Source organism: Euleptes europaea, chromosome 6, assembly GCF_029931775.1.
Source record: "Euleptes europaea isolate rEulEur1 chromosome 6, rEulEur1.hap1, whole genome shotgun sequence".
NCBI classification, from domain to species: domain Eukaryota; kingdom Metazoa; phylum Chordata; class Lepidosauria; order Squamata; family Sphaerodactylidae; genus Euleptes; species Euleptes europaea.
Window position 1 is genome coordinate 69,442,092 of NC_079317.1, and position 26,448 is coordinate 69,468,539.

Sequence of the window (26,448 nt, forward strand, 5' to 3'; positions counted from 1 at the left end):
CAGCTATCTTACTTACTGGAGTCCTAAAACCATGCAGTTGGTTCTTAAGGCAAATAGTTTCCAGAGAATAATACAAGTATCTTCCTGGCAGCAAGGAGGGGTGAGGGGAAAGGTAAAGGAAAAAACAAAAAAACGACCATAGCCTCCTGATCATTTCAACCATTCATGGGACTGTATCTATGGAATTTTCCAGGATGAGGGTGAGTTTTCCCTCCCATACTTGATTCACAACGGAGCCTCACAAGCTAATTTAGCTGGCCTGGGAACTCGTTCTTAGAAATAGGATTCAATGTGGGACGGTATGTAGCACCTGCAAAGAGTCAGGGGAAAATCAATAAGCTGGAAAATTCCTTCAAGATGGATTCTCTCTTGACAAGTCCACCCTCCAAAGCAGCCATTTCTTCCATGGGAATTAGGGTTGCCAACCTCCACATGGGCTGAATACAAACAACCCCTATGCTGTAATGAGTATTACTCGTAAAAAAAGACAGCACATAGCCCAAATTTAGCTTTATATTAACAATGATATAACCCAGTGCAATTCATACAACATCAGTGAAAAAACCATCCTATAACTCTTAACTACACAGTACAACAACAATACGTATAAACACAACGTTACAATACAAAGTGCAACAAGAGTCACACCCCTTCTGATGTCCGAGGCAGGCAGGACATACGGGACATAAATACAGAAAATGGAAACAGAACACAATTCTGCAGAATGGTTGGAAAAACTCCTCTGTGTTCTTTATGTCGCAACGAAACCCATAGGCGGGGTATGCTTCAGGTTCTATTCAATAGCACAGTCCCGAAAAGGTAGGCACTGAACGTGCTGGTAGCCACAATGGACTCCTCTTTGCCGGGGCAGTGGGATAATATCCTCAAGATGATGCAGGCAAAGAAACGTGTATCCCAGGTATTTTATCAAATTTCACTGTGAGGCTTCTTCAGTCTAAGACCTTTTATGGACCAACAAGGGTTCCTTCAGTAAATATGAAGCTTCAGTGTGTTTAGACGTATTGTTGTTGCACTGTGTAGTTAGATAGTTATAGGATAGTTTTTTCACTGAACCTCCACGTGGGGGCTGGCGATCACCCGGAATTACAACTGCTGACCAGATGACAGAGATCAGTTTCCCTGGAGAAAATGGTTGCTTTGGAGAATGGACTCTATGGCATTATATCCTGCTGAGGTTGCTTCCCTCAGCAAACCTAACCTCCCAAGCTCCACCCCCAAATCTCCAGGAATTTTCTGATCTGGAGTTGGCAACCCTAAGGAAGCAGGAAAAGGGGCTTTCAGGAAAGGGGAAGAGGAAATAGTGAGGGAGGGGAAAGTGAAATGTCTCCTGCAAGTCCTTGTAGGTTCCCACTTGTAATTACATAAATTGGTAAACATTGTTTTTCTGAACCTAGCTGGAAAATAACTTGAAGAAGTGCAGTACTTACGAAATAGAATGCACAGAACAGAAAGTGGTTATCAACGACTTAACAGAGAAAATGGCTGCCTTGAAAGAAAAGGTACAAAAATCGAATTAATGTATGTATGTTTTAAGTGTAATTGCCTGCTTGTATGTTAGGAGCCCCGTGGCACAGAGTGGTAAGCTGCAGTACTGCAGTCCAAGCTCTGCTCACGACCTGAGTTCGATCCCAACGGAAGTTGGTTTCAGGTAGCCGGCTCAAGGTTGACTCAGTCTTCCATCCTTCTGAGGTCAGTAAAATGAGTACCCAGCTTGCTGGGGGTAAAGGGAAGATGACTGGGGAAGGCATTGGCAAACCACCCCATAAACAAAGTCTGCCTAGTAAACGTTGGGATGTGACGTCATCCCATGGGTCAGGAATGACCCGGTGCTTGCACAGGGAACCTTTACCTTTTTTTATGTAGTGCATTAAAATGACAATATCTCTCCTTTGTTGTTATAGCTACAGACAGAGATTCATAAAGAAGCTGCTCTGAGCCCGGTTTTGGCTGGGAAGAGAGCAGGTTATAGATCAAATAAATAATAATAGTAATAATAAAAGTTAAGTGTGCCCAATAGGACTTGAGGCCCTTTTTTTCTTGAACAGCAAGCCAATATGCCTCATTGCAAATTGATTTTAAATCTTAAGTGACTTTGAGAAGCAGAATGTGATACAACATTGGGCATAAACAGTTGCTGAAAAGGAAACAAAAATTCTGGTGGGATCCTAGTGACAGTTGTTGAATTGTTTAAATTTTTTGTAGACACTCATAAGCATTATTTATTTTTGTGTTTAGACCTTGAAGCAGGATGCTGCCATGGAGACAATACAGCTCGATCTTGAGCAGACAAATGAAGAACTTGACAGATTGAATACAAGCCATTTAGATGAAAGATCTCAACTCATTCAAGATCTCCAGAGACGTGAAAGAGAAATTGACAATCTGAAAGAAGTTTTACTTGAGAAAGACAAAGAAATTTCTGCTCTTTCTTCTAGTATGACTGAATACTCTGAACAGATTAATATTCTGAAACTCCAGATCCAGTGCAAAGAGGATGAAGTACGAGAGATGGAAGAAGCACGAACCAGAGCTGAAAGGGAAGCCCAGTTGTTGAAAGATGTACAAACAGCAGACATGAAAGACACAAGCACAAAAATTTCAGCACTTTCCGAACAGTTTAATACAATAGAATCAGAGTTGACAAAGGTGAAAGTTGAGAACGTGGCTAAAATCAAAGAAAATGAAGAGCTTGTTAGGCAAATCCAAGAGACCAGCAAAACAATTAAAAATCTTCATTCTGACATCAAGACCCGAGATGTAACCTATAACAGCAAGCTCATGGAGTGTGAGTCGCAAATTAAATTGCTTAAAGAACAAGTAAGTAAATCAGCTGAAAAGCTGCAAGAAGCTGAGAGAAAATATAGGGAGGAAACAGATTATCTCAAATCCCAACTTGACAAACACATTTCTGCAAAGGAAAAACTCCGTAGTTTGCTGGAAGAGAGTGAGAACAAAGAACAAAGTTTTGTGAATGAACTGAAATCCGTGAAGGATTTATATAATCAACTAGTTTTAGAAAATGCTAAGAAAGAGGAAGAATTGGCTAATTTATCCAGACAGCTTGCTGAACATACTGAGCATCTAGAACTCACCAAGAAGTCTTTAGAAGAAAAATCAGAGTTCATAATTTCATTACAAGATACGATTAAAGGTTTAGAAAAGCAGAAGGAAAAGGAAAAGCTTAACTTAGCTGGGGAACTGGATGCCAAAGAAATACAGCGGAAAGAACTTAATAGTGAGTTACAGAAGAACCAGGAAATAATTAATAACCTGAAATCAGAAATAGAAAACAACACCCTGACCAATAAGCAGTTGCAAGCAGTTCTTGAGCAGAAAGAAAAAGATTTCGTGGATCAACTGAAAGCTAACGAAGGTCTTAGAAATGAGGTGCATACCATGGAGAAGGAAAAGCAACAGCTCATCAGTGAGAATGAAAGTCTGTCAAAATTATTAGATGTTAAAGAATGTGAACTGTTGAGACGTGCTCAGTCCATGGCAGAGACGGAGGGCAAGATGTCTGCCAGTGCTCTGGAATTCCAAAAAAGGCTTTCAGAGGTCAGCTGTGAGAAAGAGGCTTTAAGGAACAAGGTGGAAGAACTCTCGGGCCTTATCAAGCAAAAAGAAAATTCAGTTGCTGAGAGGTTGCTGGAGAAAGAGAATGAGTGTGGTGCGTTGGCTGATCAGCTGTCTAAAAGCAGGGAAATGACAAAGCAGTTAGAAGAAGAAATTAAGTCATACAGCAGTCAGCTGAAGGGTGCTAGAGACAGAGAGCTGGAGAGAGAAGTAATGCTAAGTCAGAAAGAGTCAGAGTATAACAAAATGGTTCAGCAGCTGAGGCAGGAAGAAGGAAGGTTGTTGTTGTTGGAGAAACATGTACAAGGCATAGAAATGGACCTAAAAGTCAAATGCAAATCTCTAGAAGAAAAGACTATGCTTAATGATGCCTTAGCTAAGCAAATAGAAGAAAAGCAAGTCAACACGTCAGCGTTAGAGAAGCAAATAGAAAGGCTTCAGGGTGATGGCATGCTGTTGTCTCAGCAGGTTGAAGAAAAAGATTCTGCTCTGCAGTCTCAAGGACTGGAGTTGGAAAATCTTTGCAGGCAGGTTTCCCAGAAAACTGAAGAGTGTGCGGCATTAGATCATCAACTAGCATTATTAGGCAAAGAAGTAGATGTTTTGAAAGGTGAAAAGGACAGTGTTTTGGCTATTTGCAGTACAAAATCAAGCGAATGTGATGCTCTTCAGCATCAGTTGACACTGCATCAGAATGAAATTATCTCTGTGAAGCACGAAGCTCATATGCTGAAATTGGAGAATGAAAAATTTAAAACAGATATTGAAACTGTCAATGCTTCCTTAATGAAAAAATGTGAGGAAACAGCTGCCGTAAATGCACAATTGTCACAGCAAGGCAGTAGTATTTTAGCCTTGAAGGGCCAAATTGATACTCTGGTCACTGAAACAAAAACATTAAAAAGTAGTTTTCAGGACAAAGAGGCTCTCCTTTCTCAGAAGGATGCTCTTATTCAGCAGATGAAAGAGAAGAAGAGTGCAGGAGAAAACCAGTATTTGCAGATGATTTCAGATTTGCAAAGTCAGGTCCAGGTTCTAGGTTGCGAAGCTCATCAGCTTAGGCAAGAAATGCAAGGCAAAGAAGGTGAATTTAAAAAGCAAGAACAAGAATTAAAATTGTTTAAAGATAAATCTGAGGAGGCTGCTCTGCTTAGAGTTCAACTGTCTGAGAATATGGAAATAATTTCTGATCTTCAAAGCCAGCTTAAAGCTATGATGGAAAAGGCAGAAGAATTAAATAAGTCAATTTTACAGAAAGATGACTTCTTAAAACAGAAGGAAGAAGAATGTATTAATTTGCAAGTGCGTATCTCTGAGTCTTCCTGTATGCACCAGAAACTGGTAGAGTCATTGACCTCTGAAATAGAACAATTGAAAGCAAACATTTTTGAAAAGGAATTGGTCTTAAATAATTCTTCATTGCTTAACAGTAAATTAAAGACTGAACTTCAAGACACACACATTGAATGTGAGACTTTGAGGAAGCAAGCTACAGATTCAGAGGAGCTGAACTTGAACCTAAAAAAAGAAATAAGTGATCAGAAAAAATTAATAAATGATATTAACGAGACACTGATGGGAAAATTTTCTCTTTTAGATAATACCAGTCTAATTAATAAAATAAGAGAGGAACTCTATGTAAAGGAGGAAAAAATACAGCTGATTTCTCAGCTGCACAGTCAACTTAATGAACTCACTCAGGAAATCCAAAAGTTAAAAGAACTAGCACAAGAAAAAGAAAATGCCTTCTTATCTTTGCAAGACAAGTTCGCTTCTCAGTATGAACAAAAAAATGACCTTAGTGCTGCTCTGAGTAAAAAAGAAGAGTTTATTGCCGGATTGCTTAATTCTTTAGATCAGAAAGATGTCAGTGTGCACCTAGCAGAAAGCAATGTTCATGCTCTTACTAATGAGATCGAGTTGCTTAGAGAAGAATTGGAAAAGAATGCCACTTGCTTAAAAAATCTGTCACAAGGGAGAGATGAAAGTATTGCACTTAGCCAGAAAAAAATGGACTCTTTGACAATCGATTTAGATTCTGCAAAATCAGAATACCAGAAAGCATTGGAAGAGGTGGAACTCTGGAAGTTAACTGTACAACAAAGAGATGTAGCTCTTCAGGTTATACAGGAAAAATGCACTGAACAGGCTAAGCAGATTGAGTACTTAAATTCTGAGCTCAGCATTCTACATTCTAAATCCTCTCAAGAATGCCACGACCACACACTTTCAATAGAAAAATTGCAACAACAGGTGAACTCTTTAATTAAGGATAAAACTCTTTTACAGGAGAACATTGATAAACTGAGTATAGAAAACAAAGACCTGGTTATATTGGAGAAACAGTTGCAGGAGAAATCAAAAAAACTAGAAGAATTACAAGAAAAATTAGAAGACAAAGATGCCATTACTTTGCAGCTGAAGAATGAGAAAGAACAATTGCAGATTCAGGTTAGTCTGAAGGGTGAAGAAGCTGGTGAATTAAAGTTTAAGGTTGAAAAACTAGAACAAAGTCTCCATGAGTCAGAAAACAGTTGGGTAGGAGAACTTGATAGGGCAACTCAGCAAAATGCAATTAATCTTGAACAACTGAGCAATTTAGAAAGGGAACTAAAATCAAAGAATGATCAGATTCAATCTGTGCTCCAAGAACAGGACTTTATTAAAAAAGAGCTGTCTGAACTCCTGTCCATGTTATCAAGTAGTAGGTACTTCATCAAAGACGGTGATAGTATTGCTGATCAGCAAATAACCGAAAGTAAGACTCCACTGGAGAAATTCTCTACTCTGATAGCTAGAATTCTCAGTGAAGAAAGTGAAGCAGTGGTACTGCAGAAGACCCTTTTAGACAGAACCAAGGAAATACATGAGTTAAATAATCAGCTGGAAAGCATGCAGTCCCTGAGGCAAGAGAAAGAACTGATGCAGATTGACTTTGAGAAGGTTAAAGATGCTCACCAATCTGAGATTGAACATCTGTTAACCGAACTGAGTACTGCCAAGGAGGCATTATGTAAGCAGCAGTCTGTCTGTGAAGAAAGTGAAACTACCTTAACAGACATGAAGAAGGAGGTTATTTTTCTTCAGGAAAAGATAGTTAAATCAGAAAAAGAACTTGAAAATGCTCAGAGGGTAATAAATACTGAACGTCAAACAGTGACAAAACTTTTAGAAGAAGCAGAACACAAAAACCAGATTATAGAAAATTTAACTTCACAAGCTGACCAGCAAAAAGATTTAATTTCTTCGCTAAGCCAGCAGTTAAAAGAGAAGGATTGTTCAGTTACTCAGGTCATGGAATCCATGTCTAATGAAATGGTAAAATTTTCTGACGAGAAAAATACACTTCATTCCCAATTGCAGCAACTAGAAGTCACTCAGAAGAACAGTATCAAAGAGAGAGATACTTTATCGCAACAGCTTGATGAATGTAAGAAAGAACTTGAACTCACTCAGTTGGTGCTTGCCAACAAAGATGCTGAAATTAAAAACTTAATGAGTGAGAAGGAGCAGTTAAATTTTACCCTGGAAAAATTACTTCAGGAAAAAGAGAATTTGAAAAAGAAACTTCAAGCAGCTTTAATAATAAGGAAGGACTTAATTCAGAAGATTGGTAAGCTTGAGGAGAATGGGCGAGAAGATATAGAAAGGGAAGGTAAAAAAACAAAAGATTTACTGGGTCAAATTGATGAATTAATGAAGCAGAGTAAATGTGCCGAAGTTCAAAATAAAGATCTTGAAGCCCAACTTGAAGTCCTACAAGAACAATTGATAGGGAAAGATGCCAAGATAAAAGACATAAGTGAAATGTTGGCTGCTAAGGCAGTACTTTCGGAGCAGCTCCAGAAGAATGTTACAGAACTCAAAGATGTCATTGCTGAACAGAAAAGCATGTTTGATAAGAATGTGATATCTCTACAGGAGAAAGATGCTCTGGTTGACCAGTTGCAGTCTGTATTCAATGAGAAAAAGAAAATGTATGAAATGGAATGTTCTCAGCTTATCTTAACTATAGAAAGTCTCAAAGTTGAACTAGCAAAGAGAGAAGAACCATTTAAGGAAACAAATGAGGCAGAAGACACCTTAAATGCAGAAGGCTCTTGTACTGACACCACACATCTCCCTGCTGAAAATAATCAAGTTAACCAGTTGCAGAGGGAGAAGAAAATCCTGCAAAAGAAACTTCAGGCGTTACTTGTTTCCCGTAAGGAGAGCACTAGCAAAATGCAGAAAGCAAAGGAGGAGCATGCTAAGCTGCTAGCAGATTTTGATCAACAAACGAAAGACTTTGAGCTGTTAAAAAAAGAACATAATGCACTCCAAGAGATTCATCAGACGAAGTGTAAAGAACTTGACTCCAATTTGTTGCTTTTATGCTCTTTGAAGAAAGAGATGGTTGCAGTTCTTCACTGCAGTGAAAATGTGGAACATAAAACACAGGGGTCAGTGAAGGATCATGCTGCAGTTGAAGAGGCTGAGCTAGCAGAACTCCACAGTAAGTACACCAGACTTATGGAAGAAAACAAAGAGTTTCGGGAAGAATTAAAAGAGAAGCCATTGGAATGTGAGAGGAATTTAGAGAATACAGTAAATCTGAAGAACACTATTGAACATCCTAAACAGAATTATGAAGAAAACAAAAACAGTATACCAACTGAGAGAGGTCAGCTTCAGCAACAACAGAAAACACATGAAAATGAATTGATGGAAGTTAAGAAAATTGTGATTGAAAGTATGAATAATGAAAAGGATACTCTCCTTAAAAAAAGTGATGATCACCTGGACAGTAAGGAAGAAATTGAAAGCTTGAAACATGACATTCAACAAGCCAACACGCATATTGCAGAGAAGAGTGAAGAGATCCAATATTTACATCATTCTCTTAAAGAGCTCAAAGGCAAATTTGGTCATGGAAAGGAAATAATGAAAGAAGTTTCTCAGTTGCAGCAAAATTTACAGGAAAGTCAGGAAGAAGCAAATCATTTCAAAATGGTATTTGAGAAAATGAGACAAGAAAGAGAAGACTATATCAGCAATTTGGAAAAATCAAATACAGAATTACTAAGCATAAAAGAAGAGTTAAGGCACAGCAGCGAAGAAAACAAAAAATTATTAATGGAACTAAATCGGCTGCGTGAGAAGTTTTTACCATTTTCTAATGAAGGCAAAAATGTGGAAGTATGTCTGGAAAGTAGAGGAGGAAATAACATGGAAACTGTGTTCTTGCATTCAGGTAATCAGATGCAGAATAGAGTTCAAGAAAAAGACATCCCATGTAAATCACTAGATGTCTCCCAGGAACTGATAGGAAAACCTAAAAATGGAGATGACCATCAACCCCAAGAGCAGAAGTGTTCTCCTGAAGAAAAAAACCGGGAACGTCTCCAAAGAAAACTCCAAGCTGCTTTAATATCACGTAAAGAAGCTCTGAAAGAAAATAAAATACTAAAAGATGAAGTGGACTTGCTAATGACAAAAAACAAAGAATTGGTTAATAAAGTTCATGCCCTTGAAAATCTGGTGCAAGAAAAGCAAGACATGACTGCTACTTCTTCACTGTATAAAGAAAATGAAACTGTTGTGACAGAAAATGCTAGATTGTTAGTTGAAAATGAAAATTTGAGCGCTGCATGTGAAAGCCTTAAGTCTACCATGGAGACTATAGTCCAAGAGAAGGAAGCTTTTTCTTTTCAGATGGATTCTTTAAAAGATTCTCAGACAGTTGAATTGACAGGTTGGAAAGCAAAACACAGTGAATTGAAACAGGAATATGAGTCTTTGCTGCAGGCTTATGAGAATATTAGTAGTAAAATAGCAGAAATGAGACAAGTGATTGATGTTACAAGAAAAGAAAAGCAAGATGCTCTTCACCGAGCAAGTGATGCCGAATCTGAAAAAGAGCAACTTGAGAAGCTGCTTCGAAAAGCAACTGATGAAAATGCTCACGTCAATGACCAACTAAAACAGCTTGTTGAATCTAAACAGAAGAGAATTGATGAGCTGCAGACTGAATCAGAAAGATTGGCATCTGAGCATCAGTTGTGTTTGGAAGCATATCAAGAAAAGGCTGCTGAGAACAAGCAAATAACAGAGGAAAATAAGGAATTAAAAGAAATGTCCGAGGCCTTAAAGCAAACATTAGAGAGAACTCAAAATGAAAATGAGATTCTTTGTAAGGATTTTAATCGGACAAAATCTGCTCTGAAGGATCTCCAAACACTGCTGGAATTGGACAAGCTTGATGTGCAGTCTGCGTTCAGTGATACACTCAGTGAGAGAGAGTCATTATTAAAACACATCCACTTGTTAATTGAAGGGGTATCAGAAAAGGAGAAAGGTGTACTGATCTTAAAACAAGAGAACAAATTTATTTCAGAGAGGTTAAAGGATTTGGAGGAATTGCTTTACCAAAAAGAAATATCTTTATCAAAGTTAGAAAATGATGGCAAGAGGCTTAATCAGGACATAATAAGCCTGGGTGAGAGAATTAAGATACTAGAAGATGACAAATGTCTGTTACAGGAAGAATTGGAAAATGTTCAAGAAATTTCTTACAAAGTGAAAAATGAGAGAGAATATTTGGAGACAGAGTTACTCAATCACATCAAAAAACTAGATGAGACAACAGACCAACTGAAAGCAACACAGGTACAAAACAGCTTGCTGGTGCAGCAGTTGGAAGATTTAAAAGTGGAGAAAAGCAGTGTGATTAGAGAAAAAGAAGAACAGCATCTGCATTTGGTCAAAGTATTTGAAGAAAAAGTGAAATCTGCCCAGAGAGGCAATAATGGGACAAAGAACAAAACCAAAGAATTGCAAGAACTTTTAAAAGAAAAACAACAAGAGATCAACCAGTTGCAAAAAGATTCAATTAAATACCAGGAGATTATTCTAGACTTGGAAAAAACTGTGAAACATCAACAATCTAAAAGTGAAACGTTTGAGAAAGATTTAAACAATACAGCAGAAAAACTTTCCAGATCAAATGTAGAGATACAGATGCTAACCGAAAAGCTCTCTTCACAGAAAATGTTGCTTGAGGAGTCTAGGGCTGAAACAGAGCTGCTAGCCGCTGAAAACATACATCATAAAAAAGAACTGAAAAAGAAAGAGAACCAAATATTAAATCAAAAGAAGGAGTATGACAGACAATTGGAGACTGGTCTTCAGCAGCTAAAAGCAACTTGTCAAAAAGAATCTTTAAGCACAGAAGAAAAATACAATGCCCTTCAACAAGAGAAAGAGCGAATCCTTGGTGAACACCATAAGCTGCAAGAAGAGCTTGGCCTGAAGGACTCTCAGAACAAGAATCTTCAGGCTAAGCTAAATGATGCCTTAGCTAGGTTAGCTGCTTTTGCTAAGTGTATGTCTTCTCTTCAAAATGACCGGGACAGAGTCATTGGTGAAATGAAAGCATGGGAATTACAGTTCAAAGAAGCTATTGAAAATAAGCAACGACAAATAGAGGCCAGCAATAAAACAATAGCATTGTTACAAGAAGGAATAAAAGCAAAGGTTTTTCAGGTTCAAGAACTGGAGTACAAATGTTCTATGCTAGAAGAACCTAAGAGTGGGACCGAGGCCTCAGTAGAAACCCACTATTTCAATGAACTTTCCAGAATGAAGGAAGAAAATGCCACTCTTCAGAACAGGCAGCGTGAACTGGAAATGGCTGTCCAGTCAAAAGAAGATTCTCTTCAGGAACTGCTAAAGGAGAAAAAATATCTTAACGATCTCATAAAAAACAATAATATCATAGAAAAAGAGATGGAAGCACTGAAAAGTAATTTGACACAAAAAGAACAGCAAGTACAACAGCTTCTTTTGGAAAAAAGTGAGCTCCAAGCTGAGTTGGAAAAACAAGTTTCCATTTGTGAACAAATAAAGGCCATGCTGAATAAGAAAGATACAGAAATTTCTCTTCTCATTTCCTCCAAGGACACAGACATTTCTGGCTATCTTGCTCAAATACAAACTCAGAACAGACAGCAGGTCACTGAGTATGAACAGCAGTTAAAGATTCTGCAAATAGCCAAAAAACAATCTGATGAAATTTGTCAGAGGCTACAGAATGAGCTGAAAATTGTTCAGATGAAAGCTGACAAAGCAGTTCAAGACAGGGCTGAGATGGTCGATGAAATTGATGCCTTTAAAAAGTCCATGTCATCTCTTCAGTATAATCGAGATTCTCTTCTTTCTAAGTTGAAAGATTCAGAGCGAGAGAGAAAGAGAGCCTTAAGTGAGAAAGAGAGCCTTGTAGCTGACAGTGTGAATGAAAACCAAGCCCTGAAAAAAGAATTAAGGAAGCTCCTGAATCAAATAGATGATCTTCATTCTGAAAATGCGATGCTAATGGCACAACTCATGAAATATAGGGAAGATCTGAATCAGGTGTTATCTCTGAAAGATCACCAGTTGAAAGAGTTACTTACACAAAAACTGGAAAGCATTAAGAGTCTTGAACAGGAAAAATTTGAGCTTCAGAAAAAAATGAAAGAAACAAAGCTGACGGTGGAAGTGCAGGAGGAGATCATAGAATCTCTACGGCTAGAAAATGAGAAGTTAACAGCAAAAGCTCATGACTTAGAAATTCTCATAGCAACAATAAATAAAGAGAGATTGGCTTCTGAATCCAGAGAGAAATTTCCACCTCAGGAAGGTGATAGACTTCATCAGAAGAGAGGACACATAATCAGTCCACAGCTTGAAGAAACACTCGAGAAACCATTGCAGGTATTTCAGGAAGGAACTGGTAAAAATGCAGTCGGTCCAGAAGACAGGCGTTATGTGACTGTTTCATCTTTAGAACGTGAAGCTGGTTCACTAGAGAATGGATTGGCCGAAAAGAGGATATTGGAAGTTCAGGGTCAGAATAAAGAACTGAGGTCTCAAATAGAGTCTTTTGGAAAAGCTATGACGGCTCTCCAAGGTGACAGGGATCGGTTAATTGAGGACTTCAGAGTGCTTCAAAGCAAATATATTTCTGAAGTCCGGTCTGAAAAAAGCAGAGCAGACAGACTTGAAAGGGAGCTCAAAGGCATCAAATTGAATGTTTTTAGTTTGCTCAAAGAAAACGGCCTTTTAAGTCAGGAATCAGAAGAAGCTAAGAGCAGCACCACTCTTGAACAGTTCACCGGGGAAATCGAGAACCTGTGCAAGACATTAAATACTCAGCGTCTTGAAGTTAACAGGCTTTCGTCTGAGTGTGAGAATTATAGCTTGCAGATGGATGCCTTTTCCAAGGCTATGGCCAGTCTTCAAGATGATAGAGACAGACTTCTGCTGGAATTCGATAAGCTGAGAATAGTTCACGAAGCGAAACAGGGCATGAGCTCAAGTTCCGTACCTTCTAACTACATAAATGAGATTAGTTCTCTTAAAAATAATTTGGAGACTCTTCAGATGGATAGGGAGAGACTGGTAAGTTTTAAGAGATGTGTTGTCTTGCAATAGTAATAAGGGTTGTTTTTTTTAATTAAGGAAATTTAATGTTTGAAGCTGCACACTAAGTAACTGTCTTTAAATCGAAACAAAGAGTTGGATCCAGCCAATGTTTGCACTCAATCTAACCCAGTTCTCCTCCTTATCGCACTACTTTTGGACAAGCAGGTCCCATGAGCCCATCATAGCCTTTTTGGATGGTCCAAGCAGATCTCACCTGAAGTTACTTAGCCTGCAACTTCAAACATTATGTTTGAAAACTATTTACTATTGAACTGTCAGTTTACAAAACTATGTAGAGACAAGCCCTTTCATCTTTGTTTTCTTAATCTGTTTCTCCTCCTGTAGGCTAAAGAAGGAGCTGGTCTTGCAACAGCTGAGATAGCAGATCTAAAATCCAAAGTGTATGACCTTGAGAGAGACTTGAACCAGACAAAAGTTTTTCAAGAAGAAGCTGAGAAAGAAAGAGCATCACACCAGAAAGAATTAATTGAATTACGGTAAAGCATTTCAATATGGGCAGTAAAAAAAACATTGTGAGTGTATCCATCTTCTTATGTGTAGATGGGAGCTTGTTTTTTGTAAGTCACATAATGGTTGGTTTATGGGGTTCATTGGAAGTTTGGTGTTGATCTATATTAAAACTTTTATATTCTGGAAAGTATAAGGCAGGATACCCAATGGCACCCGCCAACACCTTTTCTGGTGCCCGCTAAGTGTTTTTTAGAAAGTGGGCGAGGCCAGGTGGGACTTTTGCCCAGCAAGGAGTTCCCAAGGTGCCTGCCGGCTCAAAAAGGTTGGGTCCCCTGGTATAAAGTATCTCATGGGGTGAGGAGTGGAAAGGGAATAGCCTCAGCAGGACAGTGGTTTACCACCACTGCTGTAATAGCACCATGAATAAGACAAAAGTACTGAAGCGAGAGATCAGGTAATCCTGGCGTTCTTAATCTGTACTTTCTGCTGTACCTGGTGTAAAGACTTATCCAGTTTAGGAATGTAATCTGGAATAGAAAATGAAAAGCTTCTCCTTTACTCATATAAACAGAAAAAGTGTGTATTTCTTGCATCTCACCGGTTCCGCTACAGCCCAGTGCTGTGCATTTCCTTATGTATAGAGCTGCATTGTAATTGATTTATTGTTATTTTGATGAGCTGGACATTGCAGTATAACACCTGTAAAACTCAGTAATTTTATCAGTAAAACTCTGGTAATTTGGAAAAAAACTTTATATACAGGAGGGAAAAAAATCTTCTGCTGGCAGAATCTCATGCACGTCAAAATCAGTTCCAGGCAACGGTTGAAGAGAAAGAAAGACAGATTGCAGAACTGCAGAGAGCGCGTTGTGAAATGGCATCTCAGGGATCTGGATCTATTGGCATCGTTCATTCAACCAAGGTAAAGCAAGCAACTGAAAACTGCTCTAATAACTTTTAAACATTTCCAATATAGGTAACATTTTATATTTCAAATTTAACATTAATATCAGTTTTGAGAGCAAGAGTCCAGTAGCACCTTAAAGACTAACAAAATTTCTGGCAAGGTGTGAGCTTTTGTGAGTCACAGCTCACTTTTTCAGTGAGCTGTGTCTCACAAAAGCTCATGCCCTGCTATAAATTTTGTTAGTCTTTAAGGTGCTACTGGACTCTTGCTCTTTTCTACTGCTAGAGACATGCTAACATAGTTACCCATCAAGATCTGTCTGCTTTGAGAGTCAAGCCGAAGTCAAATGATTCTTTGAATAGAGTTCTCAATCTTTAACTGGCTAATTTTTAATCTGTCTCATTTATGTATGTAGTATAACAAACTGAAGTTGAAGGCATGGGTTGATATTGGCAGGAAGAGCCGGTGCTTTAAATGAGATTGTTCTTATCATTGGTGGTATGCCACTTTTGCTGAACAACTCTTTTAAGAGCGGAGGAGTCTTGCTGGAACCTGGTTCCCTGTTAGAGAAACAAGGGTCCATGACAGCAAAAAAACACCATACTTCTCCCAGCTACATCTGATTAGGACGCTGGCCCCAAATTTGCAAATGTCTGATCTGGCCATGCCAATAGTGCTTCAATAACCTGGAGGCAAGATTACTGAAACATGGTCTGCATGAGGTTGCCCTTGAAGATCCAGAAACTGCAGCTGGTACAAAATATGGCAGCTCATCTGTTAACCTATTCTGAAGAAGCCAGGACCACACCAGCAGCAGCCAGCAGAATAAAAGAAGGTGTCGAATAAATCCCTTATTGCTACTTCCTGATCCTGACGCATTTTGCCTGTGGCTTTGTCAGGGGATCTATTGTAATCGGGGAAAATACGCTGATAGAGTAAAAACAAATAATAAAATATATGTAACCTTGTATTTGGTTATATAAGAAAGGGGTAGATGAAAACTGACTTTAAGGTATGCAAAAAAAGATTCCTTTTTTGAAAAACGGGAGAGCTGTTCCCTTCATCATCTGCAGTTTTCTCACTGCAGTCATGATGGTTGCAAGCCATCTTAGAGTTTTTTCTCTTTTTTAACAGAAAGGTAGAATATAAATACTTTAAATAAATAAAATGAGCCGTTTCTAATTTAGGTCCCACATAAATACCCAAATTCAGTCAGGAGCACTAAGAAGGTAGAAACAGGTTTCCACATGCATAACTTCGTTTGGATAGGGAACCACCTCTGCAAATGAGTCCTGCGTATCTTTGAGCCCATTCCTGGGGTGGGGTGGGGGCGAAGCTCCTTAGGAGCCAGCATGGCCCTGCACCAGCGGTGGTGCCACCTTATCATGGAATAAGGTGGCACTTATGCGGGCACGGGGGCAAACACACCGGTGTCTGGGCGCCTCCAGCCCCCACCAACAGTGCAGCCACACCAGCCGGGCTTTCCTGGAAGGAGAAGCCTGCAACAGTGTGTGTGTGTGTGTGGGTGGGGGGGCTTTCCTGGGGGTTGAGCTGCCTTTAGGCAGCTTCTACAGCCCTTTTGCCCCGGGAACACCCCCTTGAGCAGCAGTGGGGCTGCGCCGTCTTTTTCCTCTATTTTTATGTTTTTAAAGGCTTTTTCTTCCTCCATGGTGGCCGGGAAGCCTCGGAAAAGGCAGCGCGGCTGCGCCACTTCCCGGCTGCCATGTATCCACCCCCCTCCTTCAGGATTGGGCTGTTATTACAGCAGGCTTTTCACTCCCATCCAGCGCCCAAGGTTGGGCATGCAAAGTTAACTTTAAAAATATTCACCTATCCAGTGAGTGGTGGAGGAAACTGAATTCTGTTTCTTCATGCTCTTCCTGACCCGCCAGTGAGTGGAATTTCAGCATTTTTAAACTCCATCTGCATGAGTAGCCTCTACTGTTCTGTCCATGCTCTGTTGGGAGGGCAAATAATGAGCACTGCTGTACTGTGAACACTCTGTATTAAGGTCCCTTGTTTGTTACCCAGGATGAAACTAAGTATTAGAAAAAATTGTCTTTAGAATAACACGGCGCTGGAAATATTGAATGCCTACACAGTATTGCCAGATTCAATAGTTGTTGTGGTTGTTTTTTGGCTTTGTCTAAGGGATTAGAAACTGTTGCTCTTGTTGGAAGTGGAGAGATCCCTGAACAAATGAACCGTCTCTTGACTGAGAGAAATCGGCTTCAGAGTGAGCTCCAGCGTTGCCTTCAAGAGCTGCACCAGAGAGAGATGCAATTCCAACAAATCAATTCAAAGGTACAGAAGCCGCGATTTCTAGATGAGTAGTACTCTAAAATTGTACAGCTACATCACAGAGGCATATATTCTGCTTGTCTACAGGTTTTCCTCGTAAGTGTAAAATCTTATGAAGTGTCAAAGAATTTGGCATCATAACAATATTCACGTAATAAAAAACAAATCTAGTTCTGATGGTTTCAGCCTTTTTTTAGTGTATGACAGACTGATATTATAACAGCTTGGAAATGGGGGGTCTGTTTGAAGGTTCAGGCCTCAGACGATCCGGTTAGTCAGACCTGCACTAGCTTAGTATACACTTCCTGTTCCACTCCTGTGCCCTCTGTTCCTTATCTCCCAAATACTAGGGAGGTAGTACTATGGCCATCCACCTTCCCTTCCTGTTTCCACACTCCCATGCCAATTGCTGGCTCTGCCACTCAATATTCTGGGAGTTTTGACCCCCGATGCCAGCTGATTTCTTCACCCGCCCCCAGCGCAGCGATAGGCTGCAAAGCTGGGCAGGGTAGGCAGGAACACTAGCCCATGAGAGAGGCAACACTCACCCCTGCAAAGCCCCTTATCCCTTGGAGCCGCCGCCCTGCTGGATTGCAACGTGCAACCATGGTAAATCATGGTCACTTTAATTAACTCTGCATGTCCATCAGTGTCTTTCTTTGCTACAGGAGAAAATGCCTTCTATACTTGGGACAGTTCCTAAAACAACAGAGGGTATGGCTTTTCAAAATTAACAGTTAAAAGGGTCACATACAGTGTGCTTCAGGGAGCTCTCTGTATCACTGCTTGACTTTTGGAAGCTTCGTAAGCAATACAAAGGAAACCTGCATATTCACAAATGCTTGCTTAGCAGAATTTCAACTTCATAGTGAGGCTGATGCACAAACTTGCTAGTGAATAATCAAGTAACCTTCTTTGGAACAGCAGTTGCATGGTGGTGTTTACCCAAGCCGAATTGTTGCAGGTAATGCAGTCAGCCGAAGAAAATGCTGTATTGTCTGCCCAAGTGAAAATGGTGTCCCAGACTTTGCGAGATAACCAACTCCGTTACACTGATCTGCAGAATCGTTACTTGCAGCTCGAAAGGGAATATCAAGCACAAATTTCTGTTCAGGGTACTGTTGAGGTAAGAAAGCACAGATAATTACTTGGTTATTATTGTTCGTGAGGCACTCTTCATGGGGAGCCCTCCTTGGTACAAAGCCAGGCCCGAATCAGTTTCTGAAGATCCGCCGAATCTCTCCCAGCTCACCAGATTGATGCACAAGACATGAAGATTCTAGGCAGAACTTTGCACATGGTCAGATAGCTCTGAGAAGGTGTGGCTTTTTCTAAGGGGTAGAGGAGCTGCAAAACCCTGTACATAACTTTTTAAATTTAACAAAAACAGCTGGAGTGAGTGTGTGTGTGTATGTATGTAGTGTAAGACAAGTTAATTCTACTAGGTAATCAATATTGTGGCACAGAGTGGTAAGCTGCAGTACTGCAGTCCAAGGTCTGCTCACTACCTGAGTTCGATCCCAACAGAAGTTGGTTTCAGGTAGCCGGCTCAAGGTTGACTCAGCCTTCCATCCTTTCGAGGTCAGTAAAATGAGTACCCAGCTTGCTGGGGGTAAAGGGAAGATGACTGGGGAAGGCACTGGCAAACCACCCCGTAAACAAAGCCTGCCTAGGAAACGTCGGGCTGTGACGTCACCCCATGGGTCAGGAATGACCCGGTGCTTGCACAGGGGACCTTTACCTTAATCAATATTGTTAGTGAACATTTTCTCTTAAGAAGCATATTGATATTTGCTGTTTTTAGGGTGAAGCTCAAGCAGAAGTTCCCCCAGGAGCTCCTCAAGAGAAAGCTGCTGTCCTTGTTGAAATAGACAATATGGAACTCAGGAAGAGGTCAGGATTGTTTGTTTACAGTCCATTTTTGGTGTTGCCCGTGACATAAAATGTAGCACACTTCTCTCAATATGTTAAGCTTTGGGGAGAACTTATCGTGCATATTTAAATTTTATCTACCTTGATTAATTTTTAGCTTGAGTGAGGAGGTTGATACAGTTTTGCTTTGCTTTGAGTTCAGTTATAATCTGGTTTTGCTCTAGGCTTGCAGAGGTGGAGTTGCAACGTAATTCAGTGCAGCAAACCGTATCACAACTCATGGAAACGCTCTCAGAAGAGAGGAATAGGCGACAAGCTGCAGAAGAGTACCTTGGGCTCTCTGAGGACCAACTTAAAAGGTAGCTATATTTGAAAAGATCTCTCAGGCTGACCTAGAAGGGAAACACTTAGGTAAGTGGAGCAACTACCTAAGACTCCTTGGATTATTTGTTGCAACACCTCACTGCTCCTCAGTGGAATGTCTTGATATTTGTAGCTGTCCGTATTGAATACAGAAATCCATTTCTGTGGATTAGATGGAAGTTCTAAATGTGTGATTTCTATTTTATTTTGAGTACACAAAAATCAATGCCCCCCCAGTTGCATTAGGGTGTACTGAGGTAGTTTTCAGGGGGGTTTCCCCTTTCCTTTTACTTACTGAATGGAATTCTTTACCTTATTCATCTGTCATGAACCCCTGAATGCTGGCAGAAAATTTAAGATCATGGTTAAAGGGACACGATTAGTTCACGTGGAGTACTTGTGACAGGCTTTGTTGGACTTCTTTGTTTTCTTACCTAGCTGGAATTATGCTCTAGAATACCTGAATTCTCCTGTGGCTGCTTGTTTCAGGGGAACGTAGGTAGCTGTGGCCAAGACACCTTTAAAGAAAGCTTGTCTGCAATTTCTGATCTTGTCATTAGGAGGCCCCTGACCAGGTTTACATAGTTTTCATCATTAGTTACAGGTGTTAGGTAACCAAGACAAGACTGCACTGTCACTGTTAGAAAGAATACATAATACTCAGAGATTGTAATAAAATAAAAAGCTACAGAATCTGACTCCGTTATGGAAACTGATTCATTTGATAAGGGCAAGTTGTCTGATATCCAGAAAGATCTCCGTAGACAGATAAGAGGTAGCTTGTAGGAACATGGATTCTTATATTGCTTTTGTGTTTTTCAATTCCCTTTTAAAGGCTTGAAATGGATAGTTATAGGCCCTTACCTAGAGAATATGCCATTCAGATGGAGTCTGATGAGGAAAGGGATGCTCTGATCATCAACAGCAGTGAACATGTTGTAGTACGAAAGGTAAGTTTATAAATCCCCAGAATAAACCTGAGAAACTACCTCCATTACATTAATTGTGGGTCAGTTTTAACAAATATCTGGAAGTCTTTTTTTTTATTTTAAGAATCTTGCTGAGACAGTAGATTCTATCCTGATAAATTGGTGATTAGTAATTCAGTTTCCAGTGGCTGAATTAGTCGACAGCAGAGTGTTTAGAACCAGTTCTCTGCTGATGTCAGTAACTGTAGTGCTATCAGATTGCTGATTGGTGGGATGAATCCAGCATTGTGTTTGTGTTAAGTAGGTAACTTAACAATAGCCACTGATTTAGCACTATTGGTAACCTAAGTAGAATTCAGTCTAGTCAACAAGCAAGGTTATTGGGTACAAGCTATTGAAGGCCTCCTCAGTTAATTGCTGACTTGTTGTTTGGCTGGCCCATTGATCACATACAAATGTTTGCATGTTGGCAGAGACAAATCAGCTCTAATCCAGGAGGTCCCCAGTTTTCTGCCAATGGAAGGTCTTTCCATCAGTGAAACAGAACTTTGCGGTGTCTCCCTCTTCCTCTGAAGTTCATTGATCTCCCTGAAATGCCACACCCGTGGGATGGGAACCCAGGGAATGGCATGAGGGTCCGATTGGCTGTTTGCAACAGGAAGGGGGAATTGGCAGAAATTCCATCAGTGGAAAATTTAGTCTGGATCAAACTGCCCAACTCTCTCTACCATGAACTCACTTTGTGGACTTATGCAAGCCATCTGTAATTTGAGGGTAATTCTGGTGCACTTAAGAACACAAGAAGAACCCTCCTGGATCAGACCAGTGGTCCATTTAGTCCAGCATCCTGTCTCACTTAGTGGCCAACCAGTTCCTCAGGAGGTCCAACAACAGGGCATGGAGGCCAAGACCCTCCCCTGATGTTTCCTCCTGGCACTGTTATTCAGAGGCTTACTTCCACTGAACATGGAGGTTCCCTTTAGTCATCATGGCTAGACCTGTCCTCCATGAATCTGTCTAATCCCCTTTTAAGGCTGTGCTTATGGCCATAACTACATCCTCTGGGAGCAAATTCCACATTTTAATCACTCGTGTAGAGAAGAACTTCCTTTTGTCCATCCTGAATCCAGTTGGAAACTATATACAAACTCCCAACTCCATTATAAGACTTTGCACTACTTTTTTGAACAGGTGAAAGGAGGGGCCCTTTCTTTCCGGAGATGGATTCGGGGCCGAAGTCTTTACTGCTCCAAGATGCTGACCTCCAGAGCAAAATCCCGCTATCTCTTTCTTAGTTACTTGGTGATACTACATCTTCTTGTTTTCCTCTGTCTAACAGGCGTCTTGTAAATGCACTGAACTTTCTAGGTGAATTATTTTCCTTCTCAATAATGGTGTGCCAATAATGGTGAGAAAATGGACTTTTCACAAGCTGCTGTTATGCTATGCACTGAAACACAGTTGTAAATATTCTCAATATAGTGTGTGGCTCTTCAACTTCTTACTTAAGAAGAAGTTTTAAATGTACATCACAGTTTATCCAAAGTTGAGTTGAATTGCTGTTTAACAATGGAATATTATATTTGCTAAAGAAAAAGATACTGTCTTATCAAAACACACTACTAAGTACATGCTGCAATTGGGGTGTTTCATATTCTTTGAGGATATATAATGAGTGAATACTGCTGAATGGGCTGTAAATGATATCTTTTCTATATAAATTTTATTTTAGCAGAGTTGAATTATAAATTTGAAAAAAAAACTCATCTCTTCGATGTCTTGTCTTCTTGATTATAACAAGAAGCTTACAGAGTGCAATACAGGGGAAAAAGCTGGAGTCATCATGAGTTTCTTAACTTTAAATAAAATCTTAAGAAATTAATAGCTTTCTCTTATCTTTGCTTGAACATTTATCTTCGTCTGTATGTGATTGGTTGATACAAAAATTATCTGTTTAAAATATTTATATGTATGTCTTTTTCCTGAACATCTCAAGATCCACAAAGATACAGTGAGAATGTGTAAAAGGTGACACAAATAGACACAATGGGCCGATTTTGGAAGGTTGATTGGCTACATAATCAGTAAGGAACTCTTTATTCAAAGCATTTTTGCTTTCCTGTAAGTGGACCTCTTGCTATGTGACTCCCTGAAGCCCACAATTCTGGGATTATCCCATACTAATCACCTGAGAAACACGTACCTCCTCCTAGTTGTGTATGTCGGGAGCCTGTGTTTGAGTTCCTGGTAGGGTTGCCAACCTCCAGGTGGTGGGTGGAGAGCTCCTGCTATTACAACTGATCTCCAGCCGATAGAGATCAGTTCACCTGGAGAAAATGGCCTCTTCAGCCATTGGACTCTATGACATTGAAGTCCCTTTACTCCCCAAGCCCTCCCCTCCTCAGGCTCCTCCCCAAAAACCTGCCGCTGGTGGCGAAAAGGGACCTGGCAACCCTAGTTCCTGGCAGCTGGCCCATCATCATACTCCACTTTGTTTACTATTGTAAATTCAGGTGGGGTCCAGTTTCTTTCATAACATAATTTATCATTTTAAAAACACATGTGAAAATTGCACCGTCACATTAAATGTTCAGTGTGTGAACTGAAACCATGGGAAAATGGCAGGCGTAGAGCAACTGGGCACTGGACCCCTTTTACAGTCACAATAAACGTATGCCATTTCTCTACGCATTCTGCCTTAATTTACAAAGGAAGGAATTACAGCAATTACAGAGACCTGCCTCTCATGTTGAAAAACATGACTCTAGATTATTTCCATTTTAAACTGAGGCCCTTCTTAGAGTTGGCAAAGGAAAACATTTATTGCTCAGAGATAGTTTCAAGTAGGTAGCCATGTTAGTCTGTAGTAGCAGAACAAAATTGGGAGTCCAGTAGCACCTTAAAGACCAGGGTATCAGCTTTCCAGACTGGTATTTTGTATCTGATAAAGTGAGCTTTGATTCACGAAAACCTATTATACCCTAGAATATTTTGATGGCCTTATAAAGTTCTACTGGACTCGAAATGTATTACACAGAAATGTTTTTAAATGTCATGCGTGCATGTACTTTCATTAATTCAAATATAACTTCATCTAATATGGGCCTGATATTTTCTTAGGCTTTCCAGTCCAAAGATCAGAGAGAACATCCTGTGAACACAATACTAAAAGACAGTGTGATGTTGTGTCCTTTTCATTACTTTGCTGTGTGCGTTAGTTTTTTCTTACAGAAGTATTTATCTTCTGCCAAAATATATAGCATTGTCAAATTGAGAATGCATATGATTTCAACATTACATAACTCCTTTCTCTTATCTGTATTGAAATATATATATTGATCACAATAGGGACACTCCTAGTACAATCTCTGGAAATACAGATACACATTGTTTGCCACAACAGGATGATTTTTAATGCATTGGTTACCCTAACAGCTGGTCAGAGATCAAGCATGTTTATACACAGATCTTGTTATCAGAAGCTGGCACTGAGAAAGAAGCATGCAGAATTAGCTTTCCTTCAGTTTGCTGTTCCAGGGTAACACAATGCTTGCAAAGATGCACGGTATATTTTCTGCTGTTTGGGATAACCAGATTAAAATATATATATTTTATATATACCTAAATTCCATATATATATCAGGTAATCTAGTGTATAGATCTGCATGTAATAAGATGGAATTTAGGTAATCTTGTGTACAGACCCAGCTGTAATTGCCACCTCATAGGTAACTAGGTTCTGATTCAGTCCCCATTTTCAGGAACTGAGTCACACAATCTTAAGATAAGGTAGCTATTTTCTGTCTCCCTGTTACAGAAGCCTGATAACTATATGAACATTTCAAACAGCAGTACTACGCATGGTAATGTCTCCTTTTGGAATTGGTACCTATTAAATATGAACAGAGCTATTTTTAGTTAAGTAGGTAAGGACTTTAATCTGGAGCTGACAGTGAGCATAGTAATCAGTCAGCCTACCTCTTAGTTGGAAAAAAGGGGAAAGAGAAGAGGGAGGTGTGAAGGGTAGGGTGGAGCGGAGGGGAATCCCAATTACACAGTGAGCAACTCCAACTGGGAAAGCATCCAAGGATGTCAGAAATTCTGCCCTAATTTATCCAGCCATTGAAGCTGTTGCTTTGATAAGTGCAAGCTGAAAAAAATGTTTCCAAAAATGGTATGGCAGGCTAAGGTATTCTGTGAACACCATTCCACGAGCAGATATAAATGTAATAGAAGGTGAGATCATTTCACTTGTTCCAAGAGGGCATCTCCTGGTCTTTGGGGTAAGTATTACCCTGAGATGTTTTCAGTTTGATTTCTAATGGAACAAAGCTTGATTTCTGGAAAGTTCTTGGTTCTCTCTGAAGTCACAGATTGTTGTTTTTTCTGATAACTCAGGATGGCCAAATGAAGTAGCATATCCAAATTTCAGTTTAATTTGGATCTGTGGTCTAATTGGTAACTTCCCAGCTGTTGTTTTTTTTAAATAAAGTGTTACTTTTAGCTTATTACCAGAAATATACACTAAATGCCTGTGTTTAGTTATAAACACTGTGCCTATGAAAGGTTCACAGAGTGGTGACATAACAGTAACAGCAAGTGTAAAGCTCACTTGAGGATACCTCTGAGCATCGACACCAAGAAACAGAAATCCGATGTACAACTGTGTTAAGTCTTCCACTTCTCACTGAACAGTATTATATCAAGAAAGAGAATCTGTGCATCTAGCTGCTGAGAACTGATGAACTCCATCCTTCCACTGGGGTAGAAGTGCTTGTTGTCACCCAGGATGTGACAATATAGAGCAAAAAATAGAGAAGCAAGAGCACTTGTACATTAGCTTTATGCTGCATGTTGTAATGTGCAAACTGAAGCCAGTTCTCACTGAAATCAATGGGATTTAGGTTTAAACTAGCGTTTGTATGTATAATTGGGGAGAAGTTTTGCATCCTTAATAGCAATATGATTAGAATGTGATTATAGTATTTGTTTCTATGTGTTCTGTATTAAACAATAGATAAAACTTTTTCAATGACAACTACCTAGGATGGTCTAGAATTCACTATAGTCAAAGCATTTTCTGCAAGTTTAGAGGGATTATGTACATACTATTCAGACCAGATTTCTTTGCTATAATTTTTTAATTAATGCTTATGCATGTGCTGTAAAGTCACAACCAACTTATGGCAACCCCAGCAAGGGGCTTCTGGGGCAAGTGAGATGCTGAGGTGGTTTGCCATTGCCTTCCTTGGTGGTCTGCCTTCCAATTACCAACTCCTCTTGGCTGCTGAGATCTGAGAAGATGGGACTATACCATGCTGCCTTCCCTCCCATTTACCATCTACTAAAGGTTTATTTTATGAAAATAAGGGCTCCTTCCTACTCTCTATTTCATATATATAATTCTGATACTGTCTGATTGTGTCTGATTGGCTAGTTTCTTAATCAAGTCCAGTTGTGTCTGATTGGCTAGTTTCTTAATCAAATTTCAATGAAACTTACTACCATGTTCTTTTGTTTTCTGCTGCCACTAACTCATTAAAAAAAAAACACTTTATGTGGACTGAACTGGCAACTTTACAGAGGGGAACTTTAAAGGGTGTTTCACTCTGAGATTGTTGTACACACAAAAAAATATATGAAAACAAAGTCCTGATACTTTCATTTTCGCCGGAAACAATACTAGAACTAGTTGGAATTTATTTGGTTTGATGCAGCAGCCCAGTTCTCACTGATAGTAATCTGGGCATCTTATGAAAATATATGAGAAATATAAAGAGTGGTATCATCATCTATCTAATAGTGAAGTGTGGCTCCCATCTGCAGATATCTAAATATGCAGATTGGGACCACTCTTACACTAAACAGATTTTCCAGCAAGCTTGGGAGACCCTCCCGGTTTGCAGAAGAATCGGAAACCTTAAAAAAATACATCGGGATTTTAATTCCCCCCCCAATTGAGAGTGTTGTCTGCACATGCACAGACAACGCGCATAACACCTCCTCCATGCATTGTCGGCCATAGTGGTGGGGTGGTCAGAAGCTGTGGTGGACCTGACAGTGTCGTGGCCAGAAGCCATGGTGGTCCTGGCAGCCTCACCATTGGTGGTGGTGGGTGGCCAGGAGCCATGCCAGGAGCAGCATTGCTATTGGGTGCAGGGGTGGCTGGGAGCCACAGTGAGCCTAGCAGCATCACTGTTGGTAGAGGGAGAAAGCTAAGAGGGGGAAGGGATCCCCCCCACGCATATCGCAGGTTCCCACTTGTATTTTCTAAGACTGAAGTGTGGCCCCATCTGCAGATACCTAAATCCATGGATCAGGGTCACAGAATGAAAACAGATACTTCTTCAAACTTTGCCCCCACCCCCACACACACACCAGGTTTGCAAAAAACATCTGAAATTAAAAAGGGAACATTGGAGGGGGGTTAAATCCCCTCAAAGGTTACTTCCTGTGTCCTGGAAGTACAGCGAGAGAGGAGTCCTGGAGGCTGTGTCCTGGTGCCGGCAGCAGCAGCAGCAGTGGTGGTATCCTGGAGTCATTCCGGGACCAGCCATGGTGGCAGTG

At 40.0% G+C, this 26,448-nt stretch overlaps 1 protein-coding gene across 1 annotated transcript in view; it reads left to right on the plus strand.

The window, feature by feature from the left end:
* Nucleotides 1–21,723, plus strand: part of LOC130479268 (golgin subfamily B member 1-like) — a 49,359-nt gene extending 27,636 nt beyond the window's left edge. Inside the window, exons 19-28 of the mRNA XM_056851643.1 lie at nucleotides 1,416–1,520; nucleotides 2,257–13,014; nucleotides 13,384–13,535; nucleotides 14,272–14,431; nucleotides 16,568–16,720; nucleotides 17,682–17,843; nucleotides 18,522–18,610; nucleotides 18,814–18,948; nucleotides 19,788–19,902; nucleotides 21,073–21,723. Of these exons, the coding sequence (XP_056707621.1) occupies nucleotides 1,416–1,520; nucleotides 2,257–13,014; nucleotides 13,384–13,535; nucleotides 14,272–14,431; nucleotides 16,568–16,720; nucleotides 17,682–17,843; nucleotides 18,522–18,610; nucleotides 18,814–18,948; nucleotides 19,788–19,902; nucleotides 21,073–21,231 (11,988 nt within the window). The 3' untranslated portion in view covers nucleotides 21,232–21,723. The remainder of the gene's footprint in view (nucleotides 1–1,415; nucleotides 1,521–2,256; nucleotides 13,015–13,383; nucleotides 13,536–14,271; nucleotides 14,432–16,567; nucleotides 16,721–17,681; nucleotides 17,844–18,521; nucleotides 18,611–18,813; nucleotides 18,949–19,787; nucleotides 19,903–21,072) is intronic.
* The last annotated feature ends 4,725 nt before the right edge of the window (nucleotides 21,724–26,448 follow it).